The following is a 19,290-nucleotide window of genomic DNA, read 5'->3' on the forward strand; positions in this document are numbered from 1 at the left end:
CCTCTTCTCCAATTGAAGCTCTCTCTTTCTCTCTCTAAACTCTATTTCTCACTCTAGGGTTTGAAAGTGTGTGGAAGAGATGAAGAATGTTATCCAAATGAGATTGGATCATGTTTTTGGCCTCAAACCGTCCAACAAGTGAAAAGACTAAACAACCCTTCATTTAACTCAAAAATAGAAAAAGCAGAATTCTGTCGCAGGGACAGTGCGCGGAGAGCACCCCTGCATGTGCGCAGCACGCACCAACTCCAACTCAGGCTTTCAGTTTCTGTTTGATTCAGTTTGATTATACAACATTTATGTATACATGTACACTTGGGTTTAGGGTTTTACAACTTTCGTTTATCGAGATCTCCTCCATAGTCAGAGTCGACGTATCCTTCTACTCCATGTTTGCTTGCTTGATCCCTTTCAAAAGATAGTCCTGTATTACTAGATCATTTTAGGTACCCAAGGATCCATTTAACGGCCTCCCAATGTTCTTTGCCAGGGTTATGCATGAAACTACTGACGGCACTCACAGCATGTGCTAGATCTGGACGAGTGCACACCATTGCATACATGAGACTTCCAAGAACGTTGGAGTACGGTACTGATGACATATAACTCTTGTGATCCTGAGATGTTGGGCATTGTTCGGAGCTTAATCTAAAATGTGGAGCTAACGGTGTTGGTACAGGTTTACAATGGCTCATGTTACACCTCTCTAATACCTTAGCAATGTATCCTGATTGAGAATTGAGATATGGTAAGTTCTCCATTATTGCGGTCACGAGAAATTTCCATGCCTAAAATTCATCTTGCTGGCCCGAGATCTTTCATCTCGAATTCCAAACTCAGTTGTCGCTTCAGATCTTCAATGTGGGATTTGCTAGTTGACGCTAGAAGCATGTCGTCGACGTATAGAACTAGGTAGATTACAGATCCATCTAGGAACTTCCTGAAATAGACACAATCCATAGCTACTACGCGAGTACTTGTGAGATATCATAAATGATTCGAAATGCTTGTACCACTAACGAGGCGATTGCTTTAATCCGTAGAGGGATTTCTTTAGCTTGCACACATACACTTCTTTTCCCAGTACTTCGAACCTTCGGGTTGTCGAATGAATATTTCTTCATCCAAGTTTTCGTGAAGGAAAGCAGTTTTAATGCCCATTTGTTCAAGCTCTAGATTTTGTAGTGCAACAATCGAGAGCATTATTCGAATAGAAGTGTGACGAACTACGGGAGAGAAAACTTTAGTGAAATCGATACCTTCTCGTCGATCAAAACCACGAACTACAAATCGAGTTTTATATCATTTACTATCGACTCCAGGTGTTCCTTCTTTTATCTTAAATAACCACTTGCAACTTATGGCTCGTTTATCTTTTAGCAGTCTAACCAAATCTCATGTCTCATTTTTATGTAGACTTTTAATTTCCTCATGCATGGCAGCAGCCCACTTTTCACTTTCATGGCTAGAAATGGCTTCTTTATATGACTTTGGTTCGATACTTTCCACTTGTGAAGCAACTGTGAAGCTGTATGAAACTAACTGACATTCGTAATCCTCATACCTAGGTGGTCTGATTGTTTGTCGTCTCTCCCAATCACGAGCTAACATATAATCAGGTTGAGTCTCTGGTTCGGTATCGGTTTGCATGGGACCATCGGTTTGAGGCTTAGTCTCTGGTTCAGTAGGTTCTTTAACACCGATTTCGAGCTCCACCTTATTGGTGGACATATTAGTAATCTTATTCGAGGGCTCATGTTGTTGTTGATATGTTTCTGGATTTAGGAGAGCTTCCTCGTTAAATGTTACGTCACAACTATGTATAATCTTCTTATACTTCGGGTCGGGGCACCATACACAATAACCTTTTACTCCGGATCCATAACCTAAAAAAATGCATTTGACGGCTTGCGGAGCAAGTTTTCCTTCGCTTATGTGGGTATAAACGGGGCAACCAAAAATTCGGAGGTGGTCGAGTTTCACCTCGTCTCCTGACCACATCTCTTCAGGAATTTTGTCTTCGAGTGATCGGTGAGGGGAACGGTTTATCAAATAGGTTGCTGTAGTAGCGGCTTCGACCCAAAAACTTTTATCTAACCTTGCATGAGAGAGCATACACCTTACCTTTTCCATAATGCTTCGATTCATCCTTTCAGCGACCCCGTTTGTTTTAGGGTTCATACTAGTGAGTGATGTCTAGCAACACCCTCCTTTCGACAGTAGGCATTGAACTCTTCACCGCAAAACTCAAGGCCATTATCGGTTCGTAAAGTCTTTATCTTTTATTCGGTTTGATTTTCAATGAGTGTTTTCCATTCCTTAAAGGTGAGAAACACCTCATTCTTGTTTTTCAGAAAGAATGACCATACCTTACGAGAGTAGTCATCAATTATAATGAGCATGTACCTTTTACCTCCACGTGACGTGACGGGTGACGGGTGTAGTGATCCGAACTTTTCCATGTTTATATATATTAATTGAGATTGATATTTACATGATTAAATGTTTCCAACATGTTAAGCAATCAAATTTGTTAAGACTTGATTAATTGAAATATGTTTCATATAGACAATTGACCACCCAAGTTGACCGGCGATTCACGAACGTTAAAACTTGTAAAAACGACATGATGATATATATATGGATATACATATGGTTAACATGAGATTATGATAAGTAAGTATCTCCATAAGTATATTAACAATGAGTTATATACATATAAACAAGACTACTAACTTAGGGATTTCGAAACGAGACATATATGTAACGATTATCGTTGTAATGACATTTAAATGTATATATATCATATTAAGATATATTAATATATCATAATATCATGATAATATAATAATTTAACATCTCATTAGATATAATAAACAATGGGTTAACAACATTAAGTGAGATCGTTAACTTAAAGGTTTCAAAACAACACTTACATGTAACGACTAACGATGACTTAACGACTCAGTTAAAATGTATATACATGTAGTGTATTTAGATGTATTAAAATACTTTTGGAAGACTTCAAGACATATATCAAAACACTCATACTTAATGAAAATGGTTACAGTTACTTTCCCATTCTTTTCTTTCATCAAGAATTCTAGTCGTATTCTTACCCGTATTATACACAGCTTCAAAACGTACTTACTATGGGTATATACCAATAGGAACTAGCATGGGATTCCACTCTTGATTATGTCATGTATGACTAATCAATTTTAACTTCTACCATGAGCTAGTCAACTAACTAGAACTCCTTTTAACCCCACTCACCACTCACCAATTACCACTCATCATTCACTCCATTTCACTTCCAATTCTCTTTCTAATTCTCTCTCAACACACACACACTATTATGAACGTATTTTTCTAGTAGTTAATCATCATCTTCATCAAAAATCACTTCAAGAATCAAGCTATAATCATCATAGGAAGAACACTTCAAGAACACTTCAAAAATCCCTTCAAGTTTACCAATTTACTTCCAAGCTTTCTAATCCATTCCAAGTAATCATCTAAGATCAAGAAACCTTTGTTATATACAGTAGGTTATCTTTCTTATTCAAGGTAATATTCATATTCAAACTTTGATTCAATTTCTATAACTATAAACTATCTTAATTCGAGTAAAAATCTTACTTGAACTTGTTTTTGTGTCATGATCCTACTTCAAGAACTTTCAAGCCATCCAAGATCCTTTGAAGCTAGATCATTTCTTGTCACTTCCAGTAGGTTTACCTACTAAACTTGAGGTAGTAATGATGTTCATAACATCATTCGATTCATATATATAAAACTATCTTATTCGAAGGTTTAAACTCGTAATCACTAGAACATAGTTTAGTTAATTCTAAACTTGTTCGCAAACAAAAGGTAATCCTTCTAACTTGACTTTTAAAATTAACTAAACACATGTTCTATATCTATATGATATGCTAACTTAATGATTTAAAACCTGGAAACACGAAAAACACCGTAAAACTAGATTTACGCCGTCGTAGTAATACCGCGGGCTGTTTTGGGTTAGTTAATTAAAAACTATGATAAACTTTGATTTAAAAGTTGGTATTCTGAGAAAATTATTTTTATTATGAACATGAAACTATATCCAAAAATTATGGTTAAACTCAAAGTGGAAGTATGTTTTCTAAAATGGTCATCTAGACGTCGTTCTTTCGACTAAAATGACTACCTTTACAAAAACGACTTGTAACTTATTTTTCCGACTATAAACCTATAATTTTTCTGTCTAGATTCATAAAATAGAGTTCAATATGAAACCATAGCAATTTGATTCACTCAAAACGGATTTAAAATGAAGAAGTTATGGGTAAAACAAGATTGGATAATTTTTCTCATTTTAGCTACGTGAAAATTGGTAACAAATCTATTCCAACCATAACTTAATCAACTTGTATTGTATATTATGTAATCTTGAGATACCATAGACACGTATACAATGTTTCGACCTATCATGTCGACACATCTATATATATTTCGGAACAACCATAGACACTCTATATGTGAATGTTGGAGTTAGCTATACAGGGTTGAGGTTGATTCCAAAATATATATAGTTTGAGTTGTGATCAATACTGAGATACGTATACACTGGGTTGTGGATTGATTCAAGATAATATTTATCGATTTATTTCTGTACATCTAACTGTGGACAACTAGTTGTAGGTTACTAACGAGGACAGCTGACTTAATAAACTTAAAACATCAAAATATATTAAAAGTGTTGTAAATATATTTTGAACATACTTTAATATATATGTATATATTGTTATAGTTTCGTGAATCAACAGTGGCCAAGTCTTACTTCTCGACGAAGTAAAAATCTGTGAGAGTGAGTTATAGTCCCACTTTTAAAATCTAATATTTTTGGGATGAGAATACATGCAGGTTTTATAAATGATTTACAAAATAGACACAAGTACGTGAAACTACATTCTATAGTTGAATTATCGAAATCGAATATGCCCCTTTTTATTAAGTCTGGTAATCTAAAAATTAGGGAACAGACACCCTAATTGACGCGAATCCTAAAGATAGATCTATTTGGCCTAACAAACCCCATCCAAAGTACCGGATGCTTTAGTACTTCGAAATTTATATCATATCCGAAGGGTGTCCCGGAATGATGGGGATATTCTTATATATGCATCTTGTTAATGTCGGTTACCAGGTGTTCACCATATGAATGATTTTTATCTCTATGTATGGGATGTGTATTGAAATATGAAATCTTGTGGTCTATTGTTACGATTTGATATATATAGGTTAAACCTATAACTCACCAACATTTTTGTTGACGTTTAAAGCATGTTTATTCTCAGGTGAATATTAAGAGCTTCCGCTGTTGCATACTAAAATAAGGACAAGATTTGGAGTCCATGTTTGTATGATATTGTGTAAAAACTGCATTCAAGAAACTGATTTCGATGTAACATATTTGTATTGTAAACCATTATGTGATGGTCGTGTGTAAACAGGATATTTTAGATTATCATTATTTGATAATCTACGTAAAGCTTTTTAAACCTTTATTTATGAAATAAAGGTTATGGTTTGTTTTAAAAATGAATGCAGTCTTTGAAAAATGTCTCATATAGAGGTCAAAACCTCGCAACGAAATCAATTAATATGGAACGTTTTTAATCAATAAGAACGGGACATTTCAGTTGGTATCCGAGCGTTGGTCTTAGAGAACCAGAATTTTGCATTAGTGTGTCTTATCGAGTTTGTTAGGATGCATTAGTGAGTCTGGACTTCGACCGTGTTTACTTAAAAAATGATTGCTTAACAAATTTTGTTGGAAACTATATATTTTTAACATGTGAATATTATGTGATATATTAATCTCTTAACGCGTTTGATATTATGTGATAGATGTCTACCTCTAGAACAAGTCCCATTGACTCACCTAATAATAATGAAGAGTCAAATGTAAATTGGAATGATTCGTAGACTGATTCACAAGTTCCCGAAGAGGAACCGGAAGAAGAGTCGGAACCAGAAGAAGAATCGGAACCGGAAGAAGAATCGGAACCGGATGAAGAAATAGAACTGGTGGGGGAAATAATAAAACGGTTAAGTAAAAGAAAATCCTCAACCAACTGACCAAGGTTAATTATGGTCAATGGTGTTTCCGCTAAGGAAGCAAAATATTGGGAGGATTACCAATTCTTCGATGAATCGGATTCTGACGAGAATTCCGATGATGTTATAGAAATTACCCCAACTGAATTTAAAAAGGCAAAAGAAAATAATAAGGGAAAGGGCATAAAAATAGAGAAATCTAATTCCAACCCCGATGAACTTTATATGTATCGTCAACCCCCGAAGTCCTTAAGTTGTAACAATGACCCGGGAACCTCTAAACCACCAGGTTTTTCTAAACCAATGTGGAAAACGACGGCTCGTATTAGGGGAACATCATATATCCCTAGAAACTTGGCAAAACGAACCAAAACCGAAGAAGAAGAAGAAACAAGCGAGTCGGAATAAGATAGTTGTATTCGTGTGGTGTAATATATGTAATATAGTGTGCTTATGCTTTATGATATATGTAAAAATTGCTTGTATTAATAAGTATTTTTTTTATGAATCTAACTCTTGTCTATTTTACAGTATAAAAACACAAAATGGATAGACAACCCAATATTTTAAGAGACCTATCCGGAGACATGATTGATGAAATCTTGTCTAGAGTCGGTCAGAATTCTTCGGCACAACTATTTAAGGCGAGATCAGTTTGTAAGACATTCGAAAAACGTTCCAAGAATGCCTTGGTTTATAAAAGGCTTTCGTTCGAAAGATGGGGGATATCACATTGGGAAATCCATAAGTTACGATGTGTTTACTTTGACGCATATATTGCGGGGAACCCAAATGCTATTTTACGCAATGGGTTAAGAAATTATTTTGACTCAATATATCCGAATATTGGACTTCGTGATTTAGAAAAAGCGGCTAACATGCAACATAAAGAAGCATGTTATGCTTACGGATTAGTAATGTTCATTTCTCACCAAAGTGAGAACAAGAACATCGGCCTACAACTATTAAACAAAACGTTCCCACAAGTGACGGAGTCGGTAATTGGGGTAAGAAATGAGGTTTTTAGATTGTTACGGGACTGTTGGACATTACGTAACCCTCGTCCCTTTGACGATGTTACAACACGCTGTCTTATCAACGACCATAACGGTTATGTTCCACAAGACCAAGGATGGGAAGTAGTCCTAGTAAAACCAGAATGCATGACTTCTTTCTGGACGTATGAATTACGTGTCTTTATTGCCTTTGCTGAACGACTTGTGTACTAGCTAGAATTATCTTCACAACTATCTTGTATCAAAGTTATTGTGTGCTATATTTCATGCTTTATGTAAAATAAGCGGTATTGTAAGTTTGTAAAATATTGTATAAAAGTTTGAACGCGAAATATTATTATAATCAGTTTTTCATATAGAATTGTAGTAGTTGAATTGTATATTAGCTACTAAGTATGAACTTAACGGGTAGGTACTACCCGAATTTAAACTTATAAAACGCTAATATGAAGAAAAAGCTTTTATAAATGAGTTCATATTATGCTACGAAATACTATTAACTACTCTTAATATTCTGTATGATTAACTTGTTCCATTTGACTATTTTGAAGGAAATGGCACCGACTACTCGACACACCGTGAATATGAATGAAGAGGAATTCCGTACTTTTCTAGCTTCAAACATAGCCGCAGTACAGGCTGCGCTACATACCAACAATAACCTTGGATCTAGCAGTACAGGAAATAGTGTAGGATGCACCTACAAAGAATTCACTGCCTGCAAACCTTTAGAATTTGATGGAACCGAAGGACCGATCGGATTGAAACGGTGGACCGAGAAGGTCGAATCGGTGTTTGCCATAAGTAAGTGTACTGAAGAGGACAAAGTAAAGTACGCTACGCATACCTTCACAGGTTCTGCGTTAATATGGTGGAATACCTATCTAGAGCAAGTGGGACAAGACGATGCGTATGCACTACCGTGGTCAGCATTCAAGCACTTGATGAACGAGAAGTACCGTCCCAGAACCGAGGTCAATAAGCTCAAGACAGAACTTAGAGGGTTACGAACCCAAGGATTTGATATTACCACGTACGAAAGACGATTCACAGAATTGTGCCTATTGTGTTCGGGAGCATTCGAAGATGAGGAAGAGAAGATCGACGCGTTTGGGAAAGGATTACCGAAAAGAATCCAAGAAGATATAAGTTCACACGAGCCCGCCTCCATACAACAGGCATGTAGAATGGCTCACAAACTAGTGAACCAGATTGAAGAAAGAATTAAAGAACAGACTGCTGAAGAGGCCAATGTGAAGCAAGTCAAAAGAAAATGGGAGGAAAACGGTGATAAGAATCACCAATACAACAACAACAGCAAGTACAACAATAATCGCAATAATTATCCCAACAATCGCAACATCAATCGCAACTACAACAAATGGCTCAACAACAACAACAACAACAACAACAGCAACTACAACAATCATCCTAACAACAATAATAACCGCAACAACAACAACAATCAGAAGCAGCTATGCCAAAGGTGTGAAAAGTATCACTCGGGGTTCTGCACCAAATTTTGCAACAAGTGTAAAAGAAATGGTCATAGCGTGGCGAAGTGTGAGGTCTACGGACCAGGGGTTAATAGAACGAAAGGAACAAATGGTGTCGGAACGAGTAATGGCGGAGCAAGTAGTGTCGGAGCAAGTTATGCCAATGTAGTTTGTTATAAATGTGGAAAACAGGACCACATTATTAGAAATTGCCCGAACCAGGAGAACACGAATGGACAAGGCCGCGGAAGAGTTTTCAATATTAATGCGGCAGAGGCACAGGAAGACCCGGAGCTTGTTACAGGTACGTTTCTTATTGACAATAAATCTGCTTACGTTTTATTTGATTCGGGTGCGGATAGAAGCTATATGAGTAGAGATTTTTGTGCTAAATTAAGTTGTCCATTGACGCCTTTGGATAGTAAATTTTTACTCGAATTAGCAAATGGTAAATTAATTTCAGCAGATAATATATGTCGGAATCGAGAAATTAAACTGGTTAGCGAAACATTTAAGATTGACTTTATACCAGTAGAGTTAGGGAGTTTTGATGTGATAATCGGTATGGACTGGTTGAAAGAAGTGAAAGCAGAGATCGTTTGTTACAAAAATGCAATTCGCATTATACGAGAAAAAGGAAAACCCTTAATGGTGTACGGAGAAAAGGGCAACACGAAGCTACATCTTATTAGTAATTTGAAGGCACAAAAACTAATAAGAAAAGGTTGCTATGCTGTTCTAGCATACGTCGAGAAAGTACAAACTGAAGAAAAGAGCATCAATGATGTTCCCGTAGCAAAAGAATTTCCCGATGTATTTCCGAAAGAATTACCGGGATTACCCCCACATCGATCCGTTGAATTTCAAATAGATCTTGTACCAGGAGCTGCACCAATAGCTCGTGCTCCTTACAGACTCGCACCCAACGAGATGAAAGAACTGCAAAGCCAATTACAAGAACTTGTAGAGCATGGTTTCATTCGACCAAGCACATCACCATGGGGAGCTCCTGTTTTGTTTGTCAAGAAGAAAGATGGTACATTCAGGTTGTGTATCGACTACCGAGAGTTGAACAAACTTACCATCAAGAACCGCTACCCACTACCGAGAATCAACGACTTATTTGATCAACTACAAGGCTCGTCTGTTTATTCAAAGATTGACTTACGTTCCGGGTATCATCAAATGCAGGTGAAAGAAGATGATATTCCAAAGACTGCTTTCAGAACACGTTACGATCATTACGAGTTTATGGTCATGCCATTTGGTTTAACTAATGCACCAGCTGTGTTCATGGACCTTATGAACTGAGTGTGTGGACCATACCTTGACAAGTTTGTCATTGTTTTCATTGATGACATACTTATTTACTCAAAGAATGACCAAGAACACGGTGAACATTTGAGAAAGGTGTTAGAAGTATTGAGGAAGGAAGAATTGTACGCTAAATTTTCAAAGTGTGCATTTTGGTTGGAAGAAGTTCAATTCCTCGGTCACATAGTGAACAAAAAAGGTATTAAGGTGGATCCGGCAAAGATAGAAACTGTTGAAACGTAGGAAACCCCGAAAACTCCGAAACACATACGCCAGTTTTTAGGACTAGCTGGTTACTACAGAAGGTTCATCCAAGACTTTTCCAGAATAGCAAAACCCTTGACTGCATTAACGCATAAAGGGAAGAAATTTGAATGGAAGGATGAACAAGAGAAAGCGTTTCAGTTATTGAAGAAAAAGCTAACTACGGCACCTATATTGTCATTGCCTGAAGGGAATGATGATTTTGTGATTTATTGTGACGCATCAAAGCAAGGTCTCGGTTGTGTATTAATGCAACGAACGAAGGTGATTGCTTATGCGTCTAGACAATTGAAGATTCACGAGCAAAATTATACGACGCATGATTTGGAATTAGGCGCGGTTGTTTTTGCATTAAAGACTTGGAGGCACTACTTATATGGGGTCAAAAGTATTATATATACCGACCACAAAAGTCTTCCACACATATTTAATCAGAAACAACTGAATATGAGGCAGCGTAGGTGGATTGAATTGTTGAATGATTACGACTTTGAGATTCGTTACCACCCGGGGAAGGCATATATGGTAGCCGATGCCTTGAGTAGGAAGGACAGAGAACTCATTCGAGTAAAATCTATGAATATAATGATTCATAATAACCTTACTACTCAAATAAAGGAGGCGCAACAAGGAGTTTTAAAAGAAGGAAATTTAAAGGATGAAATACCCAAAGGATCGGAGCAGCATCTTAATATTCGGGAAGACGGAACCCGGTATAGGGCTGAAAGGATTTGGGTACCAAAATTTGGAGATATGAGAGAAATGGTACTTAGAGAAGCTCATAAAACCAGATACTCAATACATCCTGGAACGGGGAAGATGTACAAGGATCTCAAGAAACATTTTTGGTGGCCGGGTATGAAATCCGATGTTGCTAAATACGTAGGAGAATGTTTGACGTGTTCTAAGGTCAAAGCTGAGCATCAGAAACCATCAGGTCTACTTCAACAACCCGAAATCCCAGAATGGAAATGGGAAAACATTACCATGGATTTCATCACTAAATTGCCAAGGACTGCAAGTGGTTTTGATACTATTTGGGTAATAGTTGATCGTCTCACCAAATCAGCACACTTCCTGCCAATAAGAGAAGATGACAAGATGGAGAAGTTAGCACGACTGTATTTGAAGGAAGTCGTCTCCAGACATGGAATACCAATCTCTATTATCTCTGATAGGGATGGCAGATTTATTTCAAGATTCTGGCAGACATTACAGCAAGCATTAGGAACTCGTCTAGACATGAGTACTGCCTATCATCCACAAACTGATGGGCAGAGCGAAAGGACGATACAAACGCTTGAAGACATGCTACGAGCATGTGTTATTGATTTCGGAAACACTTGGGATCGACATCTACCGTTAGCAGAATTTTCCTACAACAACAGCTACCATTCAAGCATTGAGATGGCGCCGTTTGAAGTACTTTATGGTAGAAAGTACAGGTCTCCGATTTGTTGGAGTGAAGTGGGGGATAGACAGATTACGGGTCCGGAGATTATACAAGAAACTACCGAGAAGATCATCCAAATTCAACAACGGTTGAAAACCGCCCAAAGTCGACAAAAGAGCTACGCTGACATTAAAAGAAAAGATATAGAATTTGAAATTGGAGAGATGGTCATGCTTAAAGTTGCACCTTGGAAAGACGTTTTTCGATTTGGTAAACGAGGGAAATTAAATCCAAGGTATATTGGACCATTCAAGATTATTGATCGTGTCGGACCAGTAGCTTACCGACTTGAGTTACCTCAACAACTCGCGGCTGTACATAACACTTTCCACGTCTCGAATTTGAAGAAATGTTTTTCTAAAGAAGACCTCACTATTCCGTTAGATGAAATCCAAATCAATGAAAAACTCCAATTCATCGAAGAACCCGTCGAAATAATGGATCGTGAGGTTAAAAGACTTAAGCAAAACAAGATACCAATTATTAAGGTTCGATGGAATACTCGTAGAGGACCCGAGTTCACCTGGGAGCGTGAAGATCAGATGAAGAAGAAATACCCGCATCTATTTCCAGAAGATTCGTCAACACCTTCAACAGCTTAAAATTTTGGGACGAAATTTTTTTAACGGGTAGGTACTGTAGTGACCCGAACTTTTCCATGTTTATATATATTAATTGAGATTGATATTTACATGATTAAATGTTTCCAACATGTTAAGCAATCAAACTTGTTAAGACTTGATTAATTGAAATATGTTTCATATAGACAATTGACCACCCAAGTTGACCGGCGATTCACAAACGTTAAAACTTGTAAAAATGACATGACGATATATATATGGATATATATGGTTAACATGAGATTATTATAAGTAAGTATCTCCATAAGTATATTAACAATGAGTTATATACATATAAACAAGACTACTAACTTAGGGATTTCGAAACGAGACATATATGTAACGATTATCGTTGTAATGACATTTAAATGTATATATATCATATTAAGATATATTAATATATCATAATATCATGATAATATAATAATTTAACATCTCATTAGATATAAAAAACAATGGGTTAACAACATTAATTGAGATCGTTAACTTAAAGGTTTCAAAACAACACTTACATGTAACGACTAACGATGACTTAACGACTCAGTTAAAATGTATATACATGTAGTGTATTTAGATGTATTAAAATACTTTTGGAAGACTTCAAGACATATATCAAAACACTCATACTTAATGAAAATGGTTACAGTTACTTTCCCATTCTTTTCTTTCATCAAGAATTCTAGTCGTATTCTTACCCGTATTATACACAGCTTCAAAACGTACTTACTATGGGTATATACCAATAGGAACTAGCATGGGATTCCACTCTTGATTATGTCATGTATGACTAATCAATTTTAACTTCTACCATGAGCTAGTCAACTAACTAGAACTCCTTTTAACCCCACTCACCACTCACCAATTACCACTCATCATTCACTCCATTTCACTTCCAATTCTCTTTCTAATTCTCTCTCAACACACACACTATTATGAACGTATTTTTCCAGTAGTTAATCATCATCTTCATCAAAAATCACTTCAAGAATCAAGCTATAATCATCATAGGAAGAACACTTCAAGAACACTTCAAAAATCCCTTCAAGTTTACCAATTTACTTCCAAGCTTTCTAATCCATTCCAAGTAATCATCTAAGATCAAGAAACCTTTGTTATATACAGTAGGTTATCTTTCTTATTCAAGGTAATATTCATATTCAAACTTTGATTCAATTTCTATAACTATAAACTATCTTAATTCGAGTAAAAATCTTACTTGAACTTGTTTTTGTGTCATGATCCTACTTCAAGAACTTTCAAGCCATCCAAGATCCTTTGAAGCTAGATCATTTCTTGTCACTTCCAGTAGGTTTACCTACTAAACTTGAGGTAGTAATGATGTTCATAACATCATTCGATTCATATATATAAAACTATCTTATTCGAAGGTTTAAACTCGTAATCACTAGAACATAGTTTAGTTAATTCTAAACTTGTTCGCAAACAAAAGTTAATCCTTCTAACTTGACTTTTAAAAGTAACTAAACACATGTTCTATATCTATATGATATGCTAACTTAATGATTTAAAACCTGGAAACACGAAAAACACCGTAAAACTAGATTTACGTCGTCGTAGTAACACCGCGGGCTGTTTTGGGTTAGTTAATTAAAAACTTTGATAAACTTTGATTTAAAATTTGGTATTCTGAGAAAATGATTTTTATTATGAACATGAAACTATATCCAAAAATTATGGTTAAACTCAAAGTGGAAGTATGTTTTCTAAAATGGTCATCTAGACGTCGTTCTTTCGACTAAAATGACTACCTTTACAAAAACGACTTGTAACTTATTTTTCTGACTATAAACCTATACTTTTTTCTGTTTAGATTCATAAAATAGAGTTCAATATGAAACCATAGCAATTTGATTCACTCAAAACGGATTTAAAATGAAGAAGTTATGGGTAAAACAAGATTGGATAATTTTTCTCATTTTAGCTACGTGAAAATTGGTAACAAATCTATTCCAACCATAACTTAATCAACTTGTATTGTATATTATGTAATCTTGAGATACCATAGACACGTATACAATGTTTCGACCTATCATCTCGACACATCTATATATATTTCGGAACAACCATAGACACTCTATATGTGAATGTTGGAGTTAGCTATACAGGGTTGAGGTTGATTCCAAAATATATATAGTTTGAGTTGTGATCAATACTGAGATACGTATACACTGGGTCGTGGATTGATTCAAGATAATATTTATCGATTTATTTCTGTACATCTAACTGTGGACAACTAGTTGTAGGTTACTAACGAGGACAGCTGACTTAATAAACTTAAAACATCAAAATATATTAAAAGTGTTGTAAATATATTTTGAACATACTTTAATATATATGTATATATTGTTATAGGTTCGTGAATCAACAGTGGCCAAGTCTTACTTCTCGACGAAGTAAAAATCTGTGAGAGTGAGTTATAGTCCCACTTTTAAAATCTAATATTTTTGGGATGAGAATACATGCAGGTTTTATAAATGATTTACAAAATAGACACAAGTACGTGAAACTACATTCTATAGTTGAATTATCAAAATCGAATATGCCCTTTTTTATTAAGTCTGGTAATCTAAAAATTAGGGAACAGACACCCTAATTGAAGCGAATCCTAAAGATAGATCTATTTGGCCTAACAAACCCCATCCAAAGTACCGGATGCTTTAGTACTTCGAAATTTATATCATATCCGAAGGGTGTCCCGGAATGATGGGGATATTCTTATAGATGCATCTTGTTAATGTCGGTTACCAGGTGTTCACCATATGAATGATTTTTATCTCTATGTATGGGATGTGTATTGAAATATGAAATCTTGTGGTCTATTGTTACGATTTGATATATATAGGTTAAACCTATAACTCACCAACATTTTTGTTGACGTTTAAAGCATGTTTATTCTCAGGTGAATATTAAGAGCTTCCGCTGTTGCATACTAAAATAAGGACAAGATTTGGAGTCCATGTTTGTATGATATTGTGTAAAAACTGCATTCAAGAAACTGATTTCGATGTAACATATTTGTATTGTAAACCATTATGTAATGGTCGTGTGTAAACAGGATATTTTAGATTATCATTATTTGATAATCTACGTAAAGCTTTTTAAACCTTTATTTATGAAATAAAGGTTATGGTTTGTTTTAAAAATGAATACAGTCTTTGAAAAACGTCTCATATAGAGGTCAAAACCTCGCAACGAAATCAATTAATATGGAACGTTTTTAATCAATAAGAACGGGACATTTCAGTTGGTATCCGAGCATTGGTCTTAGAGAACCAGAATTTTGCATTAGTGTGTCTTATCGAGTTTGTTAGGATGCATTAGTGAGTCTGGACTTCGACCGTGTTTACTTGAAAAATGATTGCTTAACAAATTTTGTTGGAAACTATATATTTTTAACATGTGAATATTATGTGATATATTAATCTCTTAACGCGTTTGATATTATGTGATAGATGTCTACCTCTAGAACAAGTCCCATTGACTCACCTAATAATAATGAAGAGTCAAATGTAAATTGGAATGATTCGTGGACTGATTCACAAGTTCCCGAAGAGGAACCGGAAGAAGAGTCGGAACCAGAAGAAGAATCGGAACCGGAAGAAGAATCGGAACCGGATGAAGAAATAGAACTGGTGGGGGAAATAATAAAACAGTTAAGTAAAAGAAAATCCTCAACCAACCGACCAAGGTTAATTATGGTCAATGGTGTTTCCGCTAAGGAAGCAAAATATTGGGAGGATTACCAATTCTCCGATGAATCGGATTCTGACGAGAATTCCGATGATGTTATAGAAATTACCCCAACTGAATTTAAAAAGGCAAAAGAAAATAATAAGGGAAAGGGCATAAAAATAGAGAAATCTAATTCCAACCCCGATGAACTTTATATGTATCGTCAACCCCCGAAGTCCTTAAGTTGTAACAATGACCCGGGAACCTCTAAACCACCAGATTTTTCTAAACCAATGTGGAAAACGACGGCTCGTATTAGGGGAACATCATATATCCCTAGAAACTTGGCAAAACGAACCAAAACCGAAGAAGAAGAAGAAACAAGCGAGTCGGAATAAGATAGTTGTATTCGTGTGGTGTAATATATGTAATATAGTGTGCTTATGCTTTATGATATATGTAAAAATTGCTTGTATTAATAAGTATTTTTTTTTATGAATCTAACTCTTGTCTATTTTACAGTATAAAAACACAAAATGGATAGACAACCCAATATTTTAAGAGACCTACCCGGAGACATGATTGATGAAATCTTGTCTAGAGTCGGTCAGAATTCTTCGGCACAACTATTTAAGGCGAGATCAGTTTGTAAGACATTCGAAGAACGTTCCAAGAATGCCTTGGTTTATAAAAGTCTTTCGTTCGAAAGATGGGGGATATCACATTGGGAAATCCATAAGTTACGATGTGTTTACTTTGACGCATATATTGCGGGGAACCCAAATGCTATTTTATGCAATGGGTTAAGAAATTATTTTGACTCAATATATCCGAATATTGGACTTCGTGATTTAGAAAAAGCGGCTAACATGCAACATAAAGAAGCATGTTATGCTTACGGATTAGTAATGTTCGCTTCTCACCAAAGTGAGAACAAGAACATCGGCCTACAACTATTAAACAAAACGTTCCCACAAGTGACGGAGTCGGTAATTGGGGTAAGAAATGAGGTTTTTAGATTGTTACGGGACTGTTGGACATTACGTAACCCTCGTCCCTTTGACGACGTTACAACACGCTGTCTTATCAACGGCCATAACGGTTATGTTCCACAAGACCAAGGATGGGAAGTAGTCCTAGTAAAACCAGAATGCATGACTTGTTTCTGGACGTATGAATTACGTGTCTTTATTGCCTTTGCTGAACGACTTGTGTACTAGCTAGAATTATCTTCACAACTATCTTGTATCAAAGTTATTGTGTGCTATATTTCATGCTTTATGTAAAATAAGCGGTATTGTAAGTTTGTAAAATATTGTATAAAAGTTTGAACGCGAAATATTATTATAATCAGTTTTTCATATAGAATTGTAGTAGTTGAATTGTATATTAGCTACTAAGTATGAACTTAACGGGTAGGTACTACCCGAATTTAAACTTATAAAACGCTAATATGAAGAAAATGCTTTTATAAATGAGTTCATATTATGCTACGAAATACTATTAACTACTCTTAATATTCTGTAGGATTAACTTGTTCCATTTGACTATTTTGAAGGAAATGGCACCGACTACTCGACACACCGTGAATATGAATGAAGAGGAATTCCGTACTTTTCTAGCTTCAAACATAGCCGCAGTACAGGCTGCGCTACATACCAACAATAACCTTGGATCTAGCAGTACAGGAAATCGTGTAGGATGCACCTACAAAGAATTCACTGCCTGCAAACCTTTGGAATTTGATGGAACCGAAGGACCTATCGGATTGAAACGGTGGACCGAGAAGGTAGAATCGGTGTTTGCCATAAGTAAGTGTACTGAAGAGGACAAAGTAAAGTACGCTACGCATACCTTCACAGGTTCTGCGTTAACATGGTGGAATACATATCTAGAGCAAGTGGGACAAGACGATGCGTACGCACTACCGTGGTCAGCATTCAAGCACTTGATGAACGAGAAGTACCGTCCCAGAACCGAGGTCAATAAGCTCAAGACAGAACTTAGAGGGTTACGAACCCAAGGATTTGATATTACCACGTCCGAAAGACGATTCACAGAATTGTACCTATTGTGTTCGGGAGCATTCGAAGATGAGGAAGAGAAGATCGACGCGTTTGTGAAAGGATTACCAGAAAGAATCCAAGAAGATATAAGTTCACACGAGCCCGCCTCCATACAACAGGCATGTAGAATGGCTCACAAACTAGTGAACCAGATTGAAGAAAGAATTAAAGAATAGACTGCTGAAGAGGCCAATGTGAAGCAAGTCAAAAGAAAATGGGAGGAAAACGGTGGTAAGAATCACCAATACAACAACAACAGCAAGTACAACAATAATCGCAACAATTATCCCAACAATCGCAACATCAATCACAACTACAACAAACGGCCCAACAATAACAACAACAACAACAACAACAACAACAACAACAACAACAACAACAACAACAACAACAACAACAACAACAACAACAACAACAACAACAACAACAACAACAACAACTATAACAATCATCCCAACAACAATAATAACCGCAACAACAACAACAATCAGAAGCAGCTATGCCAAAGGTGTGAAAAGTATCACTCGGGGTTCTGCACCAAATTTTGCAACAAGTGTAAAAGAAATGGTCATAGCGTGGCGAAGTGTGAGGTCTACGGACCAGGGGTTAATAGAACGAAAGGAACAAATGGTGTCGGAACGAGTAATGGCAGAGCAAGTAGTGTCGGAGCAAGTTATGCCAATGTAGTTTGTTATAAATGTGGAAAACAGGGCCACATTATTAGAAATTGCCCGAACCAGGAGAACACGAATGGACAAGGCCGCGGAAGAGTTTTCAATATTAATGCGGCAGAGGCACAGGAAGACCCGGAGCTTGTTATGGGTACGTTTCTTATTGACAATAAATCTGCTTACGTTTTATTTGATTCGGGTGCGGATAGAAGCTATATGAGTAGAGATTTTTGTGCTAAATTAAGTTTTCCATTGACGCCTTTGGATAGTAAATTTTTACTCGAATTAGCAAATGGTAAATTAATTTCAGCAGATAATATATGTCGGAATCGAGAAATTAAACTGGTTAGCGAAACATTTAAGATTGACTTGATACCAGTAGAGTTAGGGAGTTTTGATGTGATAATCGGTATGGACTGGTTGAAAGAAGTGAAAGCAGAGATCGTTTGTTACAAAAATGCAATTCGCATTATACGAGAAAAAGGAAAACCCTTAATGGTGTACGGAGAAAAGAGCAACACGAAGCTACATCTTATTAGTAATTTGAAGGCACAAAAACTAATAAGAAAAGGTTGCTATGCTGTTCTAG

General features: G+C 36.2%; 1 protein-coding gene across 1 annotated transcript; it reads right to left on the bottom strand.

Moving 5' to 3' along the window:
• Positions 1–1,395: 1,395 nt before the first annotated feature.
• On the bottom strand, positions 1,396–2,181 carry LOC139888648 (uncharacterized). Its single transcript, XM_071871644.1, has one exon. It carries the CDS (start codon positions 2,179–2,181, stop codon positions 1,396–1,398), a length of 786 nt encoding a protein of 261 aa, XP_071727745.1.
• Positions 2,182–19,290: the final 17,109 nt, after the last annotated feature.

This window comes from Rutidosis leptorrhynchoides, chromosome 2 (assembly GCF_046630445.1).
Source record: "Rutidosis leptorrhynchoides isolate AG116_Rl617_1_P2 chromosome 2, CSIRO_AGI_Rlap_v1, whole genome shotgun sequence".
NCBI lineage: Eukaryota > Viridiplantae > Streptophyta > Magnoliopsida > Asterales > Asteraceae > Rutidosis > Rutidosis leptorrhynchoides.